This window comes from Lepidochelys olivacea (genome assembly GCF_965140295.1).
Source record: "Lepidochelys olivacea isolate rLepOli2 genome assembly, chromosome: 24".
Lineage (NCBI taxonomy): Eukaryota > Metazoa > Chordata > Testudines > Cheloniidae > Lepidochelys > Lepidochelys olivacea.
Window position 1 is genome coordinate 15,748,782 of NC_140434.1, and position 21,941 is coordinate 15,770,722.

General features: G+C 57.6%; 2 protein-coding genes and 1 pseudogene across 3 annotated transcripts; all 3 read left to right on the forward strand.

Moving 5' to 3' along the window:
* Positions 1–2,093: 2,093 nt before the first annotated feature.
* LOC311512658 (free fatty acid receptor 1-like) lies at positions 2,094–3,080 on the forward strand (the record flags this gene model as incomplete). The annotated part of the gene is made up of 1 exon (XM_084614009.1): positions 2,094–3,080. One exon carries the CDS (start codon positions 2,094–2,096, stop codon positions 3,078–3,080), a length of 987 nt encoding a protein of 328 aa, XP_084470135.1.
* A 7,160-nt stretch (positions 3,081–10,240) lies between these two features.
* On the forward strand, positions 10,241–11,770 carry LOC311512448 (free fatty acid receptor 3-like; the record flags this gene model as incomplete). The annotated part of the gene is made up of 2 exons (XM_084613654.1): positions 10,241–11,191; positions 11,630–11,770. 2 exons carry the CDS (start codon positions 10,241–10,243, stop codon positions 11,768–11,770), a joined length of 1,092 nt encoding a protein of 363 aa, XP_084469780.1.
* Positions 11,771–19,037: 7,267 nt separating this feature from the next.
* Positions 19,038–20,066, forward strand: LOC311512690 (free fatty acid receptor 2 pseudogene; annotated as a pseudogene). The gene has a single exon. The product of its transcript is annotated as a free fatty acid receptor 2 pseudogene (transcript).
* The last annotated feature ends 1,875 nt before the right edge of the window (positions 20,067–21,941 follow it).

The window sequence follows — 21,941 nt, forward strand, 5'->3', positions numbered from 1 at the left end:
AGCACACTGCATGGGGAGGCCTAGCCTGGTGCTGAGATGCAGCCACTTCTGGGGCAAGGCAGCTGGGGAACAGCTGCACATAACACCACATGGGGTCAGCTCGGGGCTGAGATGCAGTCGGCTCTGTCATGAGATCCTGCTGGGGGTTTCCTGCAGCAATACTTCAGAGGGCGTGAATTGCTCTAGTGAGTTGACGCTGCATTCCTGTGAGTCTCTAAAACCACGTTATCTCTCCCAGTGGAAATTGTACAGAGTCAGGGAACCAAGCAGAGCGATATAGATCTGGGGGGAGTTCACTCGTTGAGCTTTGTATCAGCCATTGAAATAACAGGCCCTGACAACTGATGGGCTGACAGCAGGGGGGCTGGGAGCCAGGACTCCTGGGTTCTAGCCTTGGCTCCGGCGCTATGTTGGCAGATGGGTGGAAAGCGCCGGTAGCACACATGAATGCCGCGCTATGCTGCTTTTCACTAACAAGGGGTGGATCCAGCTGCTTTTAAAGGAATGCGTCTTGCTCTGGGGCAGCGTAGCTGGGGAAGAGCCGCACGGCGATGGCTCACCCAGCACCGAGATGCAGCCACCTCTGGTGCGGGGCAGCCAGGAAACCGCCACACAGGGATCGATGAGCGGCAGCTGCCTCTGAAGTGGGGGAAATCTCCACCCAGGAAGAAGGGGCGAGTCCCAGTTATCGGGGCCAGTGGCGGGGCTGGGTCTCTGGTCTATTTCGGGGTCCCAGCTCTGGGTCCACACAGAGGGACCCACTCCCAACGGGGGATAATCCAGTCGCGCCCCCCTGCCTCAGCGGCTGTTCTCTCCCTCTCCGTCCTGCCAGCTCGGGGGGCATGAGGCAGAAGGCCCCGGGAAGCAGGGCGGCCCCCTGGGTTTTTATGGCTTTATGACCCAGCCACGTAGCTGGGGGATCAAGCTACCCTGGCTGAGCAATTCCTTCTGGGCAATTTCATCCCACCTGGGAGCAGGCAGATCCACGCCCCCCGTGACCGCCGGCACAGCTGCTTGCCATGTCCCCGGGGCCAGGCCAGGCGGGAGTGCAGGTGTGGGGAGCTGAGCCAGAGAGGTAGGAGCTAGGGGATGTGGCCATGGGGCAGGGGTGGGGGGAGGATCTAGGAGACATGGCTGTGGGGCAGGAATCTGGGGGGTGGATCTAGGGGATGTGGCCATGGGGCAGGGATGGGTGTGAATTGAGGGGACATGGCCGTGGGGCAGAAATCTGGGGGTGGATCTAGGAGACGTGGCTGTGGGGTGGGGACATGGAGGTGGATCTAGGGGAGGCACCCGTAGGACAGGGATGTGGGGAGTGGATTTAGGAGATGTGGCGATGGGGCAGAGTTGGAGGGTGGATCTAGGGGACATGGCCATGGGGCAGTGATGGGGTGGATTGAGGGGACCCGGCCATGGGGCAGGAATCTGAGGGTGGATCTAGGAGACACGGCAGTGGGGCAGGGATGGAGGGTGGATCTAGAGGGCGCAGCCGTGGGGCAGGGTTGGAGGGTGGATCCAGGGGCAGGGACTGGAAGTAGATCCAGGAGGCAGGGATGGGGGGTGGAGCTATGGGTTGCAGCAATGGGGAAGGGATGCGGGGAGGATCCAGGGGAGGTGATTGTGGGGCAGGGATCTGGGGGTGGATCTAGGGGACATGGCCATGGGGCAGGGATGGGGGGGTGGATCTAGGGGACGCGGCCATGGGGCAGGGATCGGGGGGTGGATCGAGGGGATGTGGCCATGAGGCAGGGTTGGGGGGTGGATCTAGGGGACGTGGCCATGGGGCAGGGATGGGGGGGTGGATCTAGGGGACGCGGCCGTGGGGCAGGGATCTGGAGGTTGATCCAGGGGGTGCAGCCGTGGGGCAGGGATCTGGGGGTGGATCGAGGGGATGTGGTCATGAGGCAGGGTTGGGGGGTGGATCCAGGGGATGCGGCCGTGGGGCAAGGATGGGGGGTGGATCTAGGGGACATGACGATGGGGCAAGGATCTGGGGGTGGATCGAGGGGACGCGGCGGAGGGGGCTCATCCCTGGTATCATTCCAGCCCCAGCTGAGATGCCACCACCCTCCACCCCCCGCTGAGCCGGCACCATGGACCCGCTGGACACCCTGGCCCTGGCTGTCTACTTCGTCACCATCCTGCTGGGCTTGCCCGCCAACACCTTGGCGCTGTGCATCTTCTACCGCCGCGCCCGCGCCCACCTCACCCCCAACCTCATCTACATGATCAACCTCTGCCTCTCGGACCTGGCCTTCGTTCTCATCCTGCCGCTGAAGATCCTGGAGGTGGTTCCCCCAGGCTGGTCCCCGCCAAACTTCCTCTGCTCCCTCTACAGCCTGGCCCACTTCGGCACGCTCTACGCCAGCACCTGCTTCCTGACGGCGGTCAGCGCCGGGCGCTATCTGGGCACCGCCTTCCCCATCCGCTACCAGCTCTACAAGAAGCCCCTTTACTCCTGCCTGGTCTGCGTGGCCATCTGGACCCTGGTGGGCTTTCACGGTGTCCTGCTGCTCATCCTGGAGACTTCGCTGGGTGCCAACACCACCCTCTTTACGGGCAACGGTTCCGCCTGCTACCAGGAGTTCAGCCCGGAGCAGCTGGCCCTGCTGGCTCCTGTCCGCTTGGAGCTCTCCGTGGCCCTCTTTTTCCTGCCCTTGGCGATCACGGTCTTCTGTTACGCCAGCTGCATCCACGTCCTCGTCAAGTCCCGTCTCCACGAGCAGAAGAAGCGCCGGGCGGTGCGGCTGGCCATGGCCACTCTTTCCGTCTTCGTGCTCTGCTTCGGGCCCTACAACCTGTCCCACGTGGTGGGCTACGCCCGCAGCGAGGACGTCTGGTGGCGCAGGGTGGCGCTGCTGCCCGGTGCCTGCAACGCCTTCCTGAACCCGCTCATCTTCTACTTCCTCTCCTCGGCCAAGGACTACGGCCTGGCCTGGGTCTGGCGCTCGGTGAGGCAGCGTTGCAGCTCCTTCCGGCAGAAGATGACCATGGGTCACAGGGAGTCAGGCAAGAGGCAGCCTCAGAAGGGGGCTGCATTGCAGGGGAGTACAGGCCCCAGGGTGGGGAGCTCCAAATGACCACGGGACAAGGAGACACCAAACTCTGTTGGGACAGGAGTTGGGGAGATTGGCAATCTTGGATGGGCTGGGGGCCTGGCTGCTCATGAGCCTTTAAAAATTCCCCATGGGGCTGGGAGCCTCCAATCTTGGATAGGATGCAGGACCAAGGACCAGGAAATTCATGACCATTACAGACTCCCCATGGCACCCGGAACCTCCGATCTTGGATAGGACATAAGACCAAGGACTGGGAAATTCATGGCTATTACAGATTCCCCATGGGACTAGTAGTCTCTGACCTTGGATGGCACGTGAGCCCAAGAACCTGGCTTATCCATGGGTCAGTACATATCCCCCTTAGGACAAGGAGGTGTCTGGTTTTGACGGGACTAGGGGTTGAGGTAGCCATTTTCCACTGAGACATGAATGCATGGTCATGACCTTGACCACTGGTGGTCTTGAAAGACCCCGTTGGATGGGGACATCCCGGACTGGGGTGGGAGAGGGGGTGGGAAGATGCCAGGCGGGGAGTGACGGCAGGGCCCAGATTTCTCGTGGTCATTACGTACCCCCATGGGACGGATCCTGCCATGGGAAAATTGGATATAGAGGATGATCCAGACCCCTTCACCCCACTAGGACGAAATAGACTGTTCAGCTAACTCCGCTACTGGGGGAATAGACTAAACTCCGTCCTGTGGGTCTGCATTGGGTGAGCCATTTTATGAGGTGTCACTGTGCAGTTATTCCCCAGCTGCCCTGCCCCAGAGGTGGCTGCATTTTGGCACTGAGGCCATGATTCCTACCCTTGGGGGATGGAAGGTGCTAGAGAAATGTCCGAGGTAACTGGGAGGTCTTTGTAACTTGGATGCAGAAATATTCCAAACCACAATTCAATGGGAATCCTAAATCTCCTGTCAATGAAATCCCAACTCCTGCAAGAATGTCCCAGGACCAATGAATGAGTTAGTAGGAACAGAGGCAATGGGGCCAGACCCTCTAGCTGGGGCCAATGGGGATCATCCCGGGGTCTCACCACTAAACCTTACCGCTGACTCTTTTGCTCAGTAGTTGTAAATTGCATTCCACTAACGGATCCGTGTTGATGTAATAAATAAAGTTTTCCCAGCTCTAGTGGGGTCGTTATTATTAATATTATTATTGTAGGTTTCAGAGTAGCAGCCGTGTTAGTCTGTATCCGCCAAAAGAAAAGGAGGACTTGTGGCACCCTAGAGACTAACCAATTTATTTGAGCATAAGCTTTCGTGAGCTACAGCTCACTTCATCGGATGCATTCAGTGGAAAATACAGTAGGGAGATTTATCTACACAGAGAACATGAAACAATGGGTATTACCCTACACACTGTAAGGAGAGTGATCACTTAAGATGAGCTAATACCAGCAGGAGAGCGGGGAGGGGGCGGGGGGGGGGGGAGAAAACCTTTTATAGTGATAATCAAGGTGGGCCATTTCCAGCAGCTGACAAGAACGTCTGAGGAACAGCTGGGGGGGGGGGGGGATAAACATGGGGAAATAGTTTTATTTTGTGTAATGACCCATCCACTCCCAGTCATCATTCGACTGAGATCAGGCCCCCATTGAAATGGGTGCTCTGCACTCCTAGCACAATGGGGCTGGAAGCCAGGACTCCTGGGTTCTATTCCCAAATGTGGGAGGGGAGTGGGGTCTAGTGGTTAGAGCAGGGGGGCTGGAAGCCAGGACTCCTGGGTCCTATTCCCAGCTGCCAGTGTGACCCTGAGCGAGTCCTTGCCTCGCTCAGTGCCACAGGTTCCCTCTGTCTAAATGGGGAGAAGGGCACAGCGGGAGGTGCAGCCGATGCAGCCTCTCCCGTCCTAGTTCCGATTGCCCTGTTCTGTCTCTGACCCTGACCCAGCTGCCCCTCGGCCTGGGTTTAGCGCTGCCCGTCCAACACGCCTGGGCAGGCGAGAATCAATGACCAGGCACTCTCCAGTTCGCCCCTTGCCCACTAGGTGGCAGCACATGAGAACTATATTGCCCAACCCTTTGGGCCTAGACTGCATTCTGGCTGCTGGGAGCTGGAGGATCTGGACCAATCCAGCCCCCTTCACCCCCCTCCCTCTCTCCCTCCCTCTGGTTCCACTTTAGGGCTCGGTAAAAGCAGAAGTTGCTTGAAACTGCCAGGTGACCCTGTGGTTTGGAGGCGAGGCTGGAAATTTGATGCGGGCTTTTTAGAAATTGCCCACGGAAGGAGGTGGTTGGGCAACTGGAAACTGTCCAGAGCAGGAGCTGCGGTTCCTAGGAGCTTCTAGGAGGGGAAGCAGGGCTGGGTTCCTAGAAACTATGTGGCTGAGCCCTGGGCTTCCCCAAAATCACCACAGATGATGATTGGGCTCCCTCAAAACAATCATGGGGGGCTTGGGACTCCCTCAAAACTATCAAGGGAGGCTTGGGACTTCCTATAAACTATCAAGGGGGGGCTCTGGGCTCCCTCAAAACTATCGGTTCTAGGCTTCCTACAAACATCAGGGTTATCTCTAGGGTTTCTAGAAACTGTCAAGGGAGCTCAGAGCTCCCTTGAAACTATTGTGGGTGGGCTCTGGGCTCCTTGAAACTGTCGCAGCTCCCCAGGATCTACCGGCTTGCCCCACCCCCAATTTCCCTCTCCGCCTAAGCTTTGTAGCCAGCTGCAGTTGACCCGGGGTCAGAGTTTGGGGAGGAGGGAAGGGGGATGGGTGTTTGGGGAGGGGATCCCGGAACTGGGGACTCCAGGGCCAGCAACCCCAACTCTGGCCTGGTTGCTCAGGTCTTGCCTAGCGGCCCCACCCATTGCTATCGCTCTAGTTCAGCCAGCAAGCGTGGAGGGCGGGTTCCCAGGGCCCAGTGATGCTTCGTGACCCGGGACACTGGCAGGCGGAAGGGAGAGTTGGTCTCTGAGCCACTAGAGCAAAACTAGAGGGGAAAAGCCTCATTCCCCATTGCCTGCCCCCGCAAACCTGCCAGTCCACCAGCGTGGGGCCGGATGGGAGCCAGCACCCCCTAGAGGGGAAAGGTCCTGTGCCCCATACCCCACCACCTCTAAGCCTTCCAAGTTTGGGGTGCTCATCTCCTAGATGCTTGCTGCGTGTCTATGTAGTGCCTGGCAGTGGGCCCCAATTCTGGTTGGGGAGGGGGTCCATGCGGTGTCCAGAGCTGGGCTCCCAGCCGCCCGTCCTGTGCCCACTGGTTGGCCAGGCAGGGATACTGGTCTAGGGGCTGATCCGGATCAGGACAGCTGAGGGTGCAAGAGACTGTGCTCCAGTGAGCAGGAAAAGGAACCAGGAAAAGGAGACCTGACTTCAGTTCCTACAGCTCAGGGGAACTGCTTTTTGTTAGAAGGGAGTGGGGACGGGGCGACAGGACTCCTGGATTCTATCTCCAACTCTGGCAGGTTAGTGGGGTTTAGTGGTTAGAGCAGGGAGGCTGGGAGTCAGGACTCCTGGGTCCTGTCCCTGGCACTGGCAGGAGATGGGGGTCTAAGGGTTAGAGCAGTGGGGGCTGCGAGCCTGGACTCCTGGGTCCTATCCCCAGTTTTGGGAGGGGAGTGGGGTCTAGTGGTTGAACAGGCAGATTCTCCCTTTTCAGGGAGGGAGTTTCCCAGTGCAGATGTCAGTGGCAGCTACAGAGAACAGGATGTCTATTTTGGTGCTCTGGTCACCTCTTCCTGCCCCACCTATGCTGCCTGAAGCATCCACACCTAGGTTTATTTTGGGGTCCAAAGTGTTATCCCTATCAGCTGTCACATCGATCCCACCCCGGACAGGAGACTGATTTACCCAGCCAGGGCCAGAGGAGAGATCAGCTCTGCCCCGAGAAGTGGTCCGGTAGAGAATCGGAGATGGACATGGAGTAAGGGACTGCATTGAGGTTATCTATCTGTTTGTCTGTCCTCAAACACCCCCCTCTATCCGTCCATTCATGCATCCCCATACAGCCACCTCTATCTATCCATCCATCCTCTTACACCCTATCTCTCACTCTCGCTTTCTTTCCATACACCCCCTATCTATCCATTCATCCCCATCCATCCATCTGTTCCCATACACCCCCTCTACCTATCCATCCCCATACACCCTATCTGTCTATCTCTCCTGAGGAGCTGGGCCCTGGTAGGTTTTTAGATCAGGGAGAGAGCTGTGAATGCTCAGAGGTGAGATGTGTGGGACATGAGACATGGAGTCTTTTCCCCTCTACCGGGCACCAGCCCCAATCTGGCCCCAGGGTGGGGGATGAGCTGGCTCCGGGCACGTTCTCCACCGCAGGGCTCCATTCTTCATAACCCAGGGGGGTTATGACTCAGTGTTGTGGTTTCTCTGAGAGCTCAGGAGCTTTCGTTTCTCAATCCATCTGGGTGACAGCTCCTGGCCTTCTGGTCACAGGGCATCTGTCTGTCTGCTCCCTTGGCACACATGAAAGGTTGGGAGCCTCTGCCCATTGCTCTTTGTCTGGCAGGGCCATTCCCCCGGGGACAGGTGTGGCTGTGGTGGAGTCCTGGCTCCCAGCCCCTCTGCTTTAACCACTAAACCCCACTCCTCTCCCAGAGCTGGGGAGAGGACCCAGGAGTCCTGGCTCCCAGCCTTCTCGCTCTAACCCAGGGGTGGCCGACCTGTGGCTCTTCAGAGGTTAATATGCGTCTCCTTGCATCGGCGCTGACTCTGGGGCTGGAGTTACCGATGCTAACTTTCCAGTGTGCTGGGGGGCTCACTGCTCAACCCCTGGCTCTGCCACAGGCCCTGTCCCCACGCCACCCCTTCCCCCAAGGTGCCTGCCCCGTGCCCTCGCTCCTCCCCCTCCCCCACAGAGCCTCCTGTGCATGCAAAACAGCTGATTGCAGCAGGCAGGAGGCGCTGACTGGAGGGGCTGCCGGCAGGCAGGAGGCGCTGCGGGCTGGAGCTAATGGGGGGCTGCTGACGTATTACTGTGGCTCTTTGGCAATGTACATTGGTAAATTCTGGCTCCTTCTCAGGCTCAGGTTGGCCACCCCTGCTCTAAGCACTAGACCTCCCTCCCCTCCCAGAGCTGGGGAGAGAACCCAGGATTCCAGGCTCCCAGGCCCTCTGCTTTAACCACTAAACCCCACTCCTCTCCCAGAGCTATGGCGAGAACCCAGGAGTCCCGGTTCCCAGATCCTCGCTCTAACCACTAGAGTCCCTCCCCTTCCAGAGCTGGGGAGAGAACCCAGGCTCTCAGCCCCCACCCCACTATTCTAGCCACTGGACCCCACTCCCCTCCAACAGCTGGGGAGAGAACCCAGGAGTCCTGGCTCCCTGCCTCCCCTGCTCTAACCACTAGACTCCATTCCCCTCAGAGAGCTGGGGATAAACCCCCAGGATCCTGAGTTACCAGAGCCCCCTAGAAGCGAGGCGTAGGAGGGTGAAACACTTGGCGTTACCACGGTGGGGAGAGATGTCAAGCTGTGGGCCAGGAGGATTTATAGCAGTTCTTGGGGAACACTAAGTTTCGCTCCAGGCCAGGAACGATGTAAATATTGTAGAGTACTGGAGCAGAGATGGAAGGTGGGGTCAAGACTGGATGAGGCGCCGTGGGCGCTGGGCCCAGGGGCTTGCTGCCTCAGAGAGGCAGTGATCCGTGACCAATGGCCGGACCCCCAGCGTGGGGTCCCGGATTGGGCTCTGCTCAGAGTGGGACTGGATGACCGTAATGGTCCCTTCACGCCTTGGAATCTACAAATCTGCGATTTTTTTCCCAGTGAGATAAAGGGCGGGGGGGAGTGAAAGTTTTTTTATTTCCCCACTTTCACTCACTGTTTTCATTTTCCCACCCTCTTTTTTGAGGTGGGGGAATAAAAAAAAAGGGGGGGGCAGAGACTGAGACAAAGTGTGGGGACAGTTTGGGGTTTTTTGCCCCCAAATTCTTGGAAAAAACTTTCAACATGATCACTCAGAAAACAAAGTTTCGAGTGTAAGGGGGGCGGGGTCAGTGCTTTCGAAAGTTTCCCATGGAATGGAATGAGAAATAATATTCTTATCTGTACTGTGGTAGGATTGAGGGGCCGCCAGGCATGGCACAGGACCCCATTGCGCTAGGCGCTGTATGTTATATTAGTGCTATTTATTAGGTGCATTATGGTAGCACCCAGGCACCCCAGCCCTGGCCCAGGACCCCCATGTGCCAGGCGCTGTACTTCATTATTGCTATTTATTAGGTGCGTTACACTATCACCTAGGAGCCCCAGTTCTGACCCAGGACCCGAGGGCGCCAGGCGCTGTACGTTACTAGTGCTATTTAGATGCATTACTGTATCATCCAGGTGCTCCAGGACCCCGCTGCACCAGGAGCTGCACAGACAGAAAGAGCTGCCCCTCCGGCCCCAGGGTGTTTGTCTCAGGACTGATCTCGAAAGGGGCTCACTAATCCCACCTGTCTCTCCTCTCTCTGCAGTTAATGAGCCTTGCTGGGACCCTGCCTCCAGCCCTACCCCAAGGCCTACTAGGTCCCTGGTGGCTACTGGCAACCTGGCCCTGGCTCCGGCCCTACCTCCAGCCCCGTCCCAAGGCTTAGTGTGTCCCCCGTTGCTATTGCAACCCATCTCCATCTCCATCCCCGTCCCAAGGCCTAGTGTGTCCCCCGTCGCTATTGGCAACCCATCTCCATCTCCATCCCTGTCCCAAGGCCTAGTGTGTCCCCTGTCGCTATTGGCAACCCATCTCCATCTCCATCCCCGTCCCAAGGCTTAGTGTGTCCCCTGTCGCTATTGGCAACCCATCTCCATCTCCATCCCCGTCCCAAGGCCTAGTGTGTCCCCTGTCGCTATTGGCAACCCATCTCCATCTCCATCCCCGTCCCAAGGCCTAGTGTGTCCCCTGTCGCTATTGGCAACCCATCTCCATCTCCATCCCCGTCCCAAGGCCTAGTGTGTCCCCTGTCGCTATTGGCAACCCATCTCCATCTCCATCCCCGTCCCAAGGCCTAGTGTGTCCCCTGTCGCTATTGGCAACCCATCTCCATCTCCATCCCTGTCCCAAGGCTTAGTGTGTCCCCCGTTGCTATTGGCGACCCCAACCCACCTCCATCCCCAACCCAAGGCTTAGTGGGTCCCTTGTAGCTATTGGCAACCCATCTCCATTCCCATCCCAAAGCCTAGTGGATCCCTGGTTGCTATTGTCAACCCAGCCCCTGCCACTCCCTTCTTCCCACCATGCCTCCCATTGGCAGCTATCAGCTCTCCCTGGCCGTCTACACAGTGACCTTTGTGACAGGCCTGCCCCTCAACCTGCTGGCTTTCTGCGCCTTCGTGGTGAAGGCCCGCCGGCGCCTGGTGCCCGCCGATGTCCTGCTCCTCAACCTGACAGTGTCCGACCTGGTGCTGCTGGCCTTCCTGCCCATCCGCATCACTGAGGCCTCCTGGGAGATGAAGTGGAAGATGCCGGATTTCCTCTGCCCCCTCTCCGGCCTCCTCTTCTTCAGCAGCATCTACCTGACCACCCTCTCGCTCACCGGCGTCAGCGTTGACCGCTACCTCAGCATGGCCTTCCCCCTCCGCTACAAGGCAGGTCGCCGGCCGGCCTATGCCGTGGCGGCCGTGGCCTTGTTCTGGGTGGCTGCTTTCTCCCACTGCAGTGTGATCTACGTGGTCCAGTACCAGGCCAGGGGCAACGACACAGTGGGCAACCTCACCCGCTGCTACGCCACCTTCACCGACCACCAGCTGGCTGTCCTGCTGCCCGTCCGCCTGGAAATGTTCCTGGTCCTCTTCTGCCTTCCGCTGGGAATCACCACCTTCTGCTATGCCAGATTCATCGCCATCATACGCTCCCTGCCACTGGTGAGCCCCGGGAGGAAGCGCCGGGCCATCGGGCTGGTGGCAGCCACGTTTCTCCACTTCCTGGTCTGCTTCACTCCCTTCAACATCTCCCACGTGGTGGGCTTTGTGGAGAATAAGAGCCCAGAATGGAGAGTCTACGTTGTGCTCCTCAGCACTTTCAACGCCAGCTTCGACCCCATCATCTTCTACTTCTCCTCCTCGTCTTTCCAGAAGATCTGCCTGGAGTGTCTGCAGGCTGCCTGGGAGAAGCTGCAGCTCGGCTGGCTCTGCCCTGGGGTCTGGCCGGAGGCCCCGGAGAACGTGGTCATGGCGGAGTCGCAGATGGTGCAGTGAAATGGATGGAGTGGGGACCACAGTTCTACCTTCCCCAGGTCTAGGACTGAAGGCTGGGAAGGAATATTCCCAAATAAGTGTTTGTCTACGCTTGCAAGTTATTTCAGATTTGGTGTTTCCACTTTAATCAGGGATAACTCTCCCAAAGCTATGCGTGAACACTGACTTCCCTTTTGAATCATTGCATCCACACAGCCCCGCAGGCTGCATGCTTACCAAATAACCACACAGCCTTCCAGGAAAGCGCCTCTTGCTGCAACCTCCCGCCGCTTGCCTCTATGCATCCTGGGATTTCGCGCATTGTGGGAAGACCCTGGAATTCTGGGACCGACAGGTCCTCTGGCTTGGCTTTGGCAAGCCAGCCCCACTTCCAAACCGCTGGCTATCGGGCAGTGATACAGGCTGATGTACGCTTCTTGTCCATCACAGAGCCAGATGGCGCTGGAGACAGCCACAACGATACTGATAGGAGAGGAAATCAAGCAGCTGATTGTGTCCATGGACTCCTGGGAGCGACTTCGCTTGGTGGGGCTCCACTTCTGGGCTCAGTCAACCAGCGCCGACTGGTGAGACAGGGCCACCCATCCTGGGGTGAGCAGCAGTGGGGTAGTAGCACTTCTGGACGATAGGCCAGGCCCCTAGAGATCTGCGCAGAGCTCACCCCCAAGCTGCAGGGGTGGAATAGCTTCATGAGAGTGCCCCTCAGCATGGAGAAGCGCGCGGCTGTCACCATCTGGAAATTCCTCACCCACAATTGCTGCTGGTCAGGACCTGGCCGTTCGGAGTTGGTAGATAAATCACCGGAGTGTTGTCATGGAGCCACGTGCTGCTACTAGGAGGGTGACGCTCAGGAGGTTGTTGGTGGATGGGCACACTGAGGGTTTCCAAAATGGGGGCATTGGTGGGACCCATCTCCCTATTCTTTGCTCCCCACGCCAGGCCTTGGAGTTCATCAACAAGATGGGGTTTCTCCATGGTGCTCCAAGACCTCGCTGACCTGCACGGCCGGCTCACCCGTACTGCGTACTGGCGTACTGCGGTGGGCTGGACACAGGAGCTTTAGAAACCCAGCCCAGCTTCCTGCAATGAGCAAATGGACCCAGGGCCATCACAACCAGGAAGGGTGGTGTGACTTCTCCTGTCCTTCCAGGAGACCAGCTTCTCCACTCCCCTGGCTGATGGGACCTCTCACTGGACAGCTGGACGGCAGAAAGGAGTCCACCCCGTTTAGCTGCAGCACGCCAGCGGGGTGCGCACCGGGAAGGTGGAGGTGTCTCGAAGCTGCTGAGCAATATCTGCCTCATGTCACAGCCGCTTGGCCGTATTTAGCACAACAGCTGAGGGCTTTGCCCGTGGCCCGTGGAACTTTATGAGTGGCCCCAGAGACACCCTCTGCTCAGGGCCACACATGAGCAGAGTACAGGGCCAGGGGCCTTGGTCTTGGTCTTGGTCTCTCCCCTCCTCTCCCTGGGGCACAGGGTTTAGTCTAGTCCAACTGGAGTCTTTGGGCTTCTCTCGGACGGACGGGAGGGGACCCTTACAAGGGAGACCGGGCCCAGCCCCACGGGCGACACGGCCAATCTGCCTCCCGAGATGTGGAGAGAAACCTCACCGAAAGGGGACCTTTGCTCACGAGGAATTTTATGATCTTTGTGCAATGTTCTGAGATTTTTCCCAGCCGGCTCATAAAGAAATAATAAACCCAGGTGTCAATAATAAAAAAAAACATTCACGGAACATAACCCTGACCGGGCGGAAATCCAACATGAGGTACTAGGGGCGCTCGTGGCCATGCCGATGGGCCACCGCCCTGCGTGAGGTGGAATCGGTTCTCTGTGTCTTAAGGCAGGGAGGGGGGTGTCTGTTTCTCAGAGCTGGGCAAGGGAAGGGGGGGCCATGGTGACCTCAGCATTGGGGTCCTTGCGTGTAGCCCGTGCTATGTCCCCCAGCGGGGCTGCCTTGCCTCCTGTCACAGCCAGGAGCTGGGTGCCCACCCCAGCTCCCCGCGGGGTCATGGCGAAAGTGGGGTGAGACGTGACAGCCCAGGAGTCAGGACTGCTGGGTTTTACTGGGGGTGGGGCCTAGTGGGTTGGAGCGGAGGGGCTGGGAGCCAGGACTCCTGGGTTCTATCCCCAGATCTAGGAGAAGAGGGAGGACTAGTGCGTTAGAACAGGTGGGGCTGGGAGTCGGGATAGGCAAGGGGAAAGGAGGGGGCTCTCAGGGCTTGCCCCTCCCTCTGGCACCAGCTGGCTAAATGCTCCCCACTCCATCCCTCAGGATTCCCCCTCCCCGTGTCCCACTCCCCTCAAGCCAGCCAGTCCTCGCTATGGGGCCGGATTGGGCCCAGCGCCCCCTAGAGGAAATCTGTGGAAGTTTCGTAGGCAGCTAATGGGGCAACCTACCACCATGGGGCAGGCAGCATTCAGCTCCTCTGCTTGGGGTCTACTGGTTGGAGCTGCGGGTGGGGCGGGAGGGATGGGGCTGGGAGCCAGGACTCCTGGGTTCTCTCTCCAGCTCTGGGAGGGGAGTAGGGTCTAGTGGTGAGAGCAGGGGGGCTGGGAGCCAGGACTCCTGGGTTCTCTCTCCAGCTCTGGGAGGGGAGTAGGGTCTAGTGGTGAGAGCAGGGGGGCTGGGAGCCAGGACTCCTGGGTTCTCTCTCCAGCTCTGGGAGGGGAGTAGGGTCTAGTGGTGAGAGCAGGGGGGCTGGGAGCCAGGACTCGTGGGCCCAGGGCTATCTTGGCCAAAGAGCACAGGGTGGGTCCATAGATGCCAAGCGCAAACCCTGCAGTGATAAATGCCCCCATCGGAAACCCATCTCCCCTCTGGAAGGACGGGTGAGCCAGCCCATGGCGCTCCCACATGAACGTCCATCTGGGCACACGCCAGGTAGCACGGACTCCTGGGGCATCACCTTTGTTGCACAGCACGGATGCTATCAGAACTATGCAAATAGTAACTGATGCGGCTACACCCAGGCGGAGGGACAGGACACTGGACCCAGAGCCCTGCACGAGGCCTGGGGGGGGAGGGTCTGCACTCCTGGGGCTCATTCATCCCTGGGCAGGATGCCTTGGGGTGGCTTGCAAAGCCTTGGGATGTGTCATTGTTTTCATGGCACTGGCTCATCAATGTCAGTGTCCCCTCCCCCAGCAACCTGGGGACCCATCTCCCCTGGTATCCTGGCTATGGCTTCAATGGAGTGATTTTCACCAATGGGGATCTGGCCCCATTGACTCCAGTGGAGCGACGGCCGATTGGCCCCAGCTGGGATCTGGCCCCATTGACTCTGTCTTTAGCAGTCAGTCGGATTCCCTCCCACTCAGCCGTGGCTCCTGTGCGTGTCTCGGTGCTCTATGCAGGGTTTTTATGTGCCCCAGAGCCTGAGCGAAGAAATATGAACTCGGATTTGCTTGTTTATTTAATATCGCGCTTCTGAAAGTTGCTACAGCCCTGGAGATCAAAGGAACAACCATAAATCCAGTGCGGCTTCTCCTCCAGTGCCCTGTGGTAGAACCACTAGACCCCGCGCCCCTCCCGGAAGAGGGGAGACAACTCAGAAGTCCTGGCTCCCAGCCCCCTAGCTCTAACCATTAGACCTCCCTCCCCTACCTGAGCTGAGGATACAACCCAGGAGTCCTGGCTCCTAGCCCGCCCTGTTCTTCCCACTTCCCTTCCCACTTCCCTTCCCAGGAATAGAACCCAGGCGTCCTTGCCCACAGCAGGGTGCAGTAGCCTGGCGGGGGAGGAGGGGGGATGGACAGACAACACCACACCCTCTAAAGGCCATGCCAAGTCACACCTCCCACAAGGAAATATTGGTTGCATCTCTCATCCTTTCTGTGTGGATTTCTGAGGAAAGGGACCAGTGGGGTTTCCTGGGGTGAAGACACAGACACAACATAACCAGCTGCTTGGGCTACAGAAAACTCACTCCCCAGCCGGGACGCAGGAGACCAGCCACCAGCTCGTCCCTGACACATCACCTGGGGTGGCTCCCAGCCCGGACACCTGGGTTCCAGCCCTTCTGCAGGCTCCCAGGGCACTGACTGCTGGAGAGGAGGTGAGGATGGGCTCTCTAGCTGCCTGGGTCAAGGCTTGTAAGGAGGGGAGTGGGGTCTAGAGGTTAGAGCAGGGGTTGTGGCTGGGATTCAGGACTCCTGGAAGAAGACTGGGTTAGAGTAGAGAGATCGGAGAAAGGACTGCTGGATTCCTTTCCCAGCTCTGGGAGGTGAGTGGGATCTACTGGTTAAAGCCGGGGGGGTTGTGAGTCAGGATTCCAGGGTTCTGCTCCCAGCCCTCATGGGTGTGTATCAGGCCTTTGTGCAAAGTTTAATTTTGTTTTTGCAAAATTAAAAAACAAATAAGCAACAAAGTAAAAGGAAGATTGCTGGCTCAGCTGACCACGGGATTCTAGGCCCAGCGTGGGAGAGGAGTGGGGTGTAGTGGTTAGAACAGTGGGGGCAGGGAGTCAGGACTCCTGGGTTCTATCCCAGATTGGGGGGAGTGCAGTCTAATGGTTAGAGCAGGGGGCTGGGGAGAGCCAGGATTCCTGGGTCCTTTCCCCAGCATGGCCATCTCCTTTCCCTGCTCTGACTCTCTGTTCTTCCACCTGTAAAATGGGGGTAAAGGGTTGTGACCTACTTTTTCAAGATGCTTGCCCATCACTGGGTGATCAGGGCAGAGTGAAGCTGACCAGGGGAGGGGAGTGGGGAGATGGAAATTTGTCTAGCTCAGCTGAGTGAGGGCATGGTGGGGAAAGGGAGAGGGGAACCCCGACACAGGAGAACACAACAGTCCACGTACTAGGGGCACTCAGCACTGCCAGTCAGGATGTGGGACGTGGTCATTACATCTCCCACAGAATGGGTTCCCCCACTCGGAGAAAGAGACTCGAGGGGTCGATTCCTTCCCCCCGCCCCCAGCAGCGGCTCCATTACCAAAGGTTCTGGGACCGGAACCATCAGGTCCGATCCGCTCGCGGTTCCATGTCTTGCCTCCACATCTGAGCAGCGAGACAGGCTGGGAGGGAAAGTGGGTTTCCCTCCACTAGGGAGAGCGGAGGGACTGACAGTTTCTAACCGCAGGAGGGCACGACTCTCGGAGAGATGTGCTGGCTGGTGCATACACCCAGCCCTGCTCCTAGAACCAGGAACCCTGGCTCCCAGCCCCCTGCTCTGATCACTAGACCCCACTTCCCTCCTAGAGCCAAGGATAGAACCCAGGAGTCCTTGATCCCCCCCTTCTGCTCTGATCATTAGACCCCACTCTCCTTCCCAGAGTCAGGGATAGAACCCAGGCGTCCTGCTTCTCAGCCCCCTGCTCTAACCCACTCGCCCCCCCCCAACCCCCGCCATGATTGGTAGGGGAGCAAGGGACAGGTCAGGCTCAGCCAATGGTTTACTTTACGGGAGAGACTTATTAACTTCTGCTTAATGAGGCTATTTAACGATCGATACCCACAGCTGGGAGGCGGGGGTAGAGCTCCGTGCACCCTGGGGAAGGAGGGGCCCATCGCAGCTTGGCATGTGGCGCCCACAGCCTGTCTGGAGCACGGGCGCAGGATGCCTGGCCCTAGGAAAGCTGGAGGGCTGCTCTTCAGAATCACTGGAATGGCTCAGTGGCTAAAGGTGGGAGCCAGGACTCCTGGGTTCTCTCCCTGGCTCCGGGAGGGGAGAAGGGTCTAGTGATTAGAACAGGAGGAGCTGACAGGCAGGACTCCTGGGTTCTCTCCCCAGATCTGGGAGGGGAGTGGGAACGAGTTGGTTAGAGCAGGGGGCCTGAGAGGCAGGATTCCTGGGTTCTATTCCCAGCTCGAGGATGGAGGTGTGGACTAGTAGTTAGAGCACTCAGGGGCTGGGAGCCAGGACTCCTGGATTCTCTCCCCAGTCCTGGGAGAAGAGTGGGGTCTAGTGCAGCTGAAAGATCAAGAATCCTGGGTTGTGTTTCTGAGTTCTGTGCATTGACTCCTTATTTCCTATTTTAACCACAAAATCACCCCTTAGAATCATGGATTGAACCCAGGAGTTCTGGCTCCCAATCCCCCACCCTCTAACCACTAGACCACACTTCCTTCCACCCTTGATGATATATATGAAAATTTTCCTCTGAGTAACAACCACTTCCCTGTTGTCCAAGGTGCCCACTCGCCCCACCACCTGCAGCCCATCCCTGTGTGTTTGCTCACAGGATCTCATTCATCCCAGACTCTCCGTTCTCTCTCTGGGGCTGGCCCCGCTGCGCCTGCCACTGGCTAAACAGGAAACTGAGCTAAATAAATACGGCAGCTTGCTACATAAATTCCAGCCTTATGTCTAGTGTCAGATAATGGAATGGGAGCCCTGAGCTTGCTCGCATGGCTACTGGTAAGGAGGGATGGGAGCCAGGACTCCTGGGTTCTTTCTGCACGACTGGGAGGGGAGGGGCATCTAAGAGTTAGAGCAGAGGGTCTGGGAGCGAGGACTCCTGGTACTCTCCCAGCTCAGGGAGCGAAGTGGGATCGAGTGGATTAGGACCAGGGGGACTGGAGCCAGGACTCCTGGGTTCAATCCCCAGGGATGGGAGGGTGTGACAGGATCCCTGGTGTGCAACCTGGAACTCAGGTAGCCCTGAGTCCTCTGCCCCACCAGTCTGGGCTCCCACTCACGCTGTGATGCTGTGACAAGCTACAAACGTCTGGCAGATACTGGACTTAGCCATCCAAAGGTCAGGACACACCCAGCCGAGTTACGTGAAAGGCTGCCCTCAGCCACTCATGAAGCAAAACCAGAGAGGCTCCAGCCAAATATCCCCAGCCTAGGACCCCGGAGCTGCACCGCCCTCCATTGGGTAGAAGCCTGGGTAAGTTCACTACCCAGTCCGCCCCTCCCTCAATGCCGAAAGGACATGCACAAGCCTTTTGTGAATGGAGCTACGATTTCCAGGCACTTCAAGCAAAATTCACTGGTTTTCGGTATCATATAAAACAGATGCATTAACTACAGAAAGATAGAGTTTAAGTGATTAGAAGTGGTAGGTATAAAAGTTAGAGATAGTTACCAAAGAAAAGAAAATAAGCACGAAAACTACATCTTAAATCTCTAAGACACCGGGCAGTATTTAGATCTAGCCGTTTTCTTCGCTCAATGGACGTTACAGTTCAGAAAACACAGGCTTCTCCCTTGTCTCCTCTGCTGAAGTTCTCTCTCTTCTCAGCGTCCTTGTTGCTTGCAGCGACGGTGGGGGAGGAGAAAAGGCCAAGCCATGCAGCCTCTGTCCCTTATTTTATATCCTTAGTCCAGGTGCTTAGAAGACACTCACCCAGCCCCGCCCTGATGGGCTTTGCTGAGTCACAGTGAGCGAGTAAATCCCGCGTAGTGTGGTGCTTGTGGGACTGCCATTGAATTGTTAAATCCCTTGATTGCAACTCCCCCGCTGATGAATGGCCAGTGAGTGCCCACTTGGGCAGAGGTCACCACCCGTGTAGGAAGGACTCTCAAACTTATCACATATTTCACTGACAACCATCCAGCAAAATCCTCTAATTTCATACACACTAAAGATACACATATTTGGTCAGAACAACGGGTTTCAGCAGATCATGACCTCTAATATGAGATCTTACACGGCATGCTTTGTATGACACATAACAATCATATGACATGGGTGAATATGGGGTTCCAGGGTGTTGCTTTGGGGTACGGAGTGCCACAGAGGGGAGTGGGGTCTAGTGGTTTGGAGCAGGAGGGGCTGGAGCCAGGACTCATGGGTTCTATCCCCAGTCCTGAGAGGGGAGTGGGATCTAGTGGTTTGGAGGAGGAGGGGGCTGGCTACCAGGACTCTTGGGTTCCTTCAGCAGCTGATGAGCCTGTTCTCCTTTGAAGGAGCCAAGGAGATGCATTCAAATGTTTACATCCCGCTGGTTCTCACTGTCTACATCTTCACCTTCCTGATCGGCCTCCCGTCCAATCTCCTGGCCTTCTGCACCTTCCTGGTGAAGGTCTGCCAGAAACCCACCCCCGTCGACATCCTTCTCCTCAACCTCACCGTCTCCGACATCTTCCTCCTCATTTTTCTCCCCTTCAAGATGGTGGAGGCTGCCTCAGGCCTGGAGTGGCCCTTGCCTTTTTTCCTCTGCCCACTCACCAACTACTTCTACTACAATAGCATCTACATCAGCTCCCTCTTACTCATGGCCGTCAGCATTGATCGTTACCTCGGGGTGGCCTTTCCCATCAAGTACAAGCTCCGACGTCGTCCAGCTTATGCTGTCGCCACCTCCGTGGTCTTCTGGGTGTTGGGCTGTGCCCACTGCAGCTTTGTCTACATTGTCCAGTACGAGGTCCTGAGCCCCAATGGGACCGTGACCGCCAATAATGCGTCTAACTGCTACGAAGTTTTCTCCCCTATGCAGCTCCAGATCCTCCTCCCTGTCCGCCTGGAGTTCTTCATTGTCCTCTTCTGTCTTCCCTTCACCATCACCATCTTCTGCTACGTCAACCTCATCCGCATCCTGCTGGCCTTGCCCAACATCACAGCCCGGAGGAAGCAGCGGGCCGTGGGCCTGGCTCTGGTCACCTTGTTCAACTTCATAGTCTGCTTCGCCCCCTACAACCTGTCCCATGTGGTGGGCTTTGTTCAGAACGAGAGCCCCAAATGGAGGGTGTACGCTCTTCTCCTCAGCACCCTCAATGCCGCCTTGGACCCTGCCATCTTCTACTTCTCCTCCACTGCCGTCCAACGAGCCTTCGCCAAGTACCTGGCTGCCCTGTGGCACAAACTCAGCGCCATCTTGGCCTGGTGCCATCTTCCCTGCTTGACTCGCTGTGCGAAAGGAGGCAGAGAGGTGGAGTCAACAAGTGGGATGGAGGCTGAGGAGTTGACAACTTGACCCCCAGGATGATACCGACTCTCTGTTTCCTCCGCAGAACCTTCCTTGTCCCATGCTCCGCAGGAGCAAGAGATCCTGCACTTGAGCCAAGGACGGCATCTTCTGTCCTTCCCTGCACCTCCCGAGAGGGCCGTCCTTCCTTAGATAGCAGCGTGCGGCGGGGCTTGGAGTTGTTGCCCAACTTCCACAAGGCTTTGGCTTACTTGAGCTTCAGTGTGGTTGGCCAAACTTTCACAAGAGTTTGGCCCACCTCAGGTTGGGGTCAAGGTCCTTCCTTTGCTGCTGCCGGGCCACGAGCAGTAGCGGGTTTACAATGGCGCCAACGGGAGCAGGCCCACACTTAGAAGGGGACATGGTGCCGGGACTGTGGCCCCCCCCCCCCGCTGCACCCTGAGGCGCCACCCTCATTCAGCCTCTTCCTCCCGATCCTCTGCTCGCTGTTTGCTCCTCTCCACCCCCTCCCCAGCTGCCCCCATTCAGTCCTCTCCTCTCCTTATGCCCCATGCAAGTGGGGGGCAGGGACTCGGGGGGGGAAGAGGCCAAGTGGGACCACGACCTCAAGGGAGAAGAGGCCGAGCAGGGTCGGGGCCTTGGGGCAGAGCAAGAGGTGGGGCCACGGTCTGGGCACCGGGGCCCACAAAAGATTAATCCAGCCCTGGCCATGAGCGGTTGGTCAAACTCCCACTGGACTTCGGCCACCCTGTTTCGGAGTGGGTGGCCCAAGTTCCTCAAGGGTCTGGCCTCTCTCAGTGTCAGGGTCGCCATGGCGTCAAGGGCCTTCCTTTGCTGCAGCTGGCACATGAGAGGTTGGCTGAACACAGGCCTATTTCATCGCCCTCCACCCACTCCAGGTCTTTCCTTCTCCATGGTTGGGCCCACGGGCAAAGGGGCTGCAACTGCAAGTGGGGGTTGCTTGAGGGAGGGCAAACAGGGCTGAGCATGTCCCGTTTCAGGGGAACCATTTAGTGGCAGATGAACAAGGGCTCCGTGAGGGGCCCGTGGGGCCCGAGTTTGCCCTTGTGGAGCTATGGAGAGCTCCTCCTCCTTGGCTACTGGTATCCGTGCGTGCTGGCCTCTGTGGAAATGTGATTACCACCTCGGTGGGACTGGAACGCAGGGGGCTGCAGCCCAGCATGCTACTGTTTGAGCTAAAGGAGCAGTGCCATGTGTTGGCGGCAGTAGTAAGGCCGTTATCTGCCATGTGGACGGGAAGGATTTGGACTCTGGACCTCCACCATCAATGCAAGGTGCAAGCGGAAGGGCCAGCGCCCCTTGGTAGCAGTGGTGGGAACAGGCTGTTATTCACTAGGATTTGAACGCAGGACTTCCAGCATCACAGTGAAGGGCTCACGTGATCTAAAGGCAAAGTGCCTTTTGCAGCGGTAGTAGGGCTGTTATCCTCCCGGTTGGTGGGGGATGGGCATTCAGCAGGCACACCTACAATGGACACTGGTCCCTGTGGGTCTGTTCCGGGTCCGGACGTAGAGCTGAGATCTCCCTCGCGCAAGGTCCTGCACCTCCTCCCTTTGCTGGTGGATCTGGCGCCCCCCCAGGGGCAGTGGCTTTATCTACATATTAAATAAAATTATTGATTTATTATCCAACTGAGATTATTTTCTTCTTATTCTTCAGGTCTGGGGTGAGGTCTAGTGGGTTAGCGTAGGGGGGCTGGCTGGGAGCCAGGACTCCTGAATTCTATCCCCAGTTCTGGAAGGGGAGTGGGGTCTATTGGTTAGAGTCAGGGGAGGGAGGTTTGGGGGTAGAACTCCTGGATTCTATCCATGGGAAGGGACCAGGGCTAGGAAGTGGGCCTCACACATATTGTCTCTGGCAACTTTTAATTAACTGCAGGGCGGGAATCTGGCACAGCAGGTG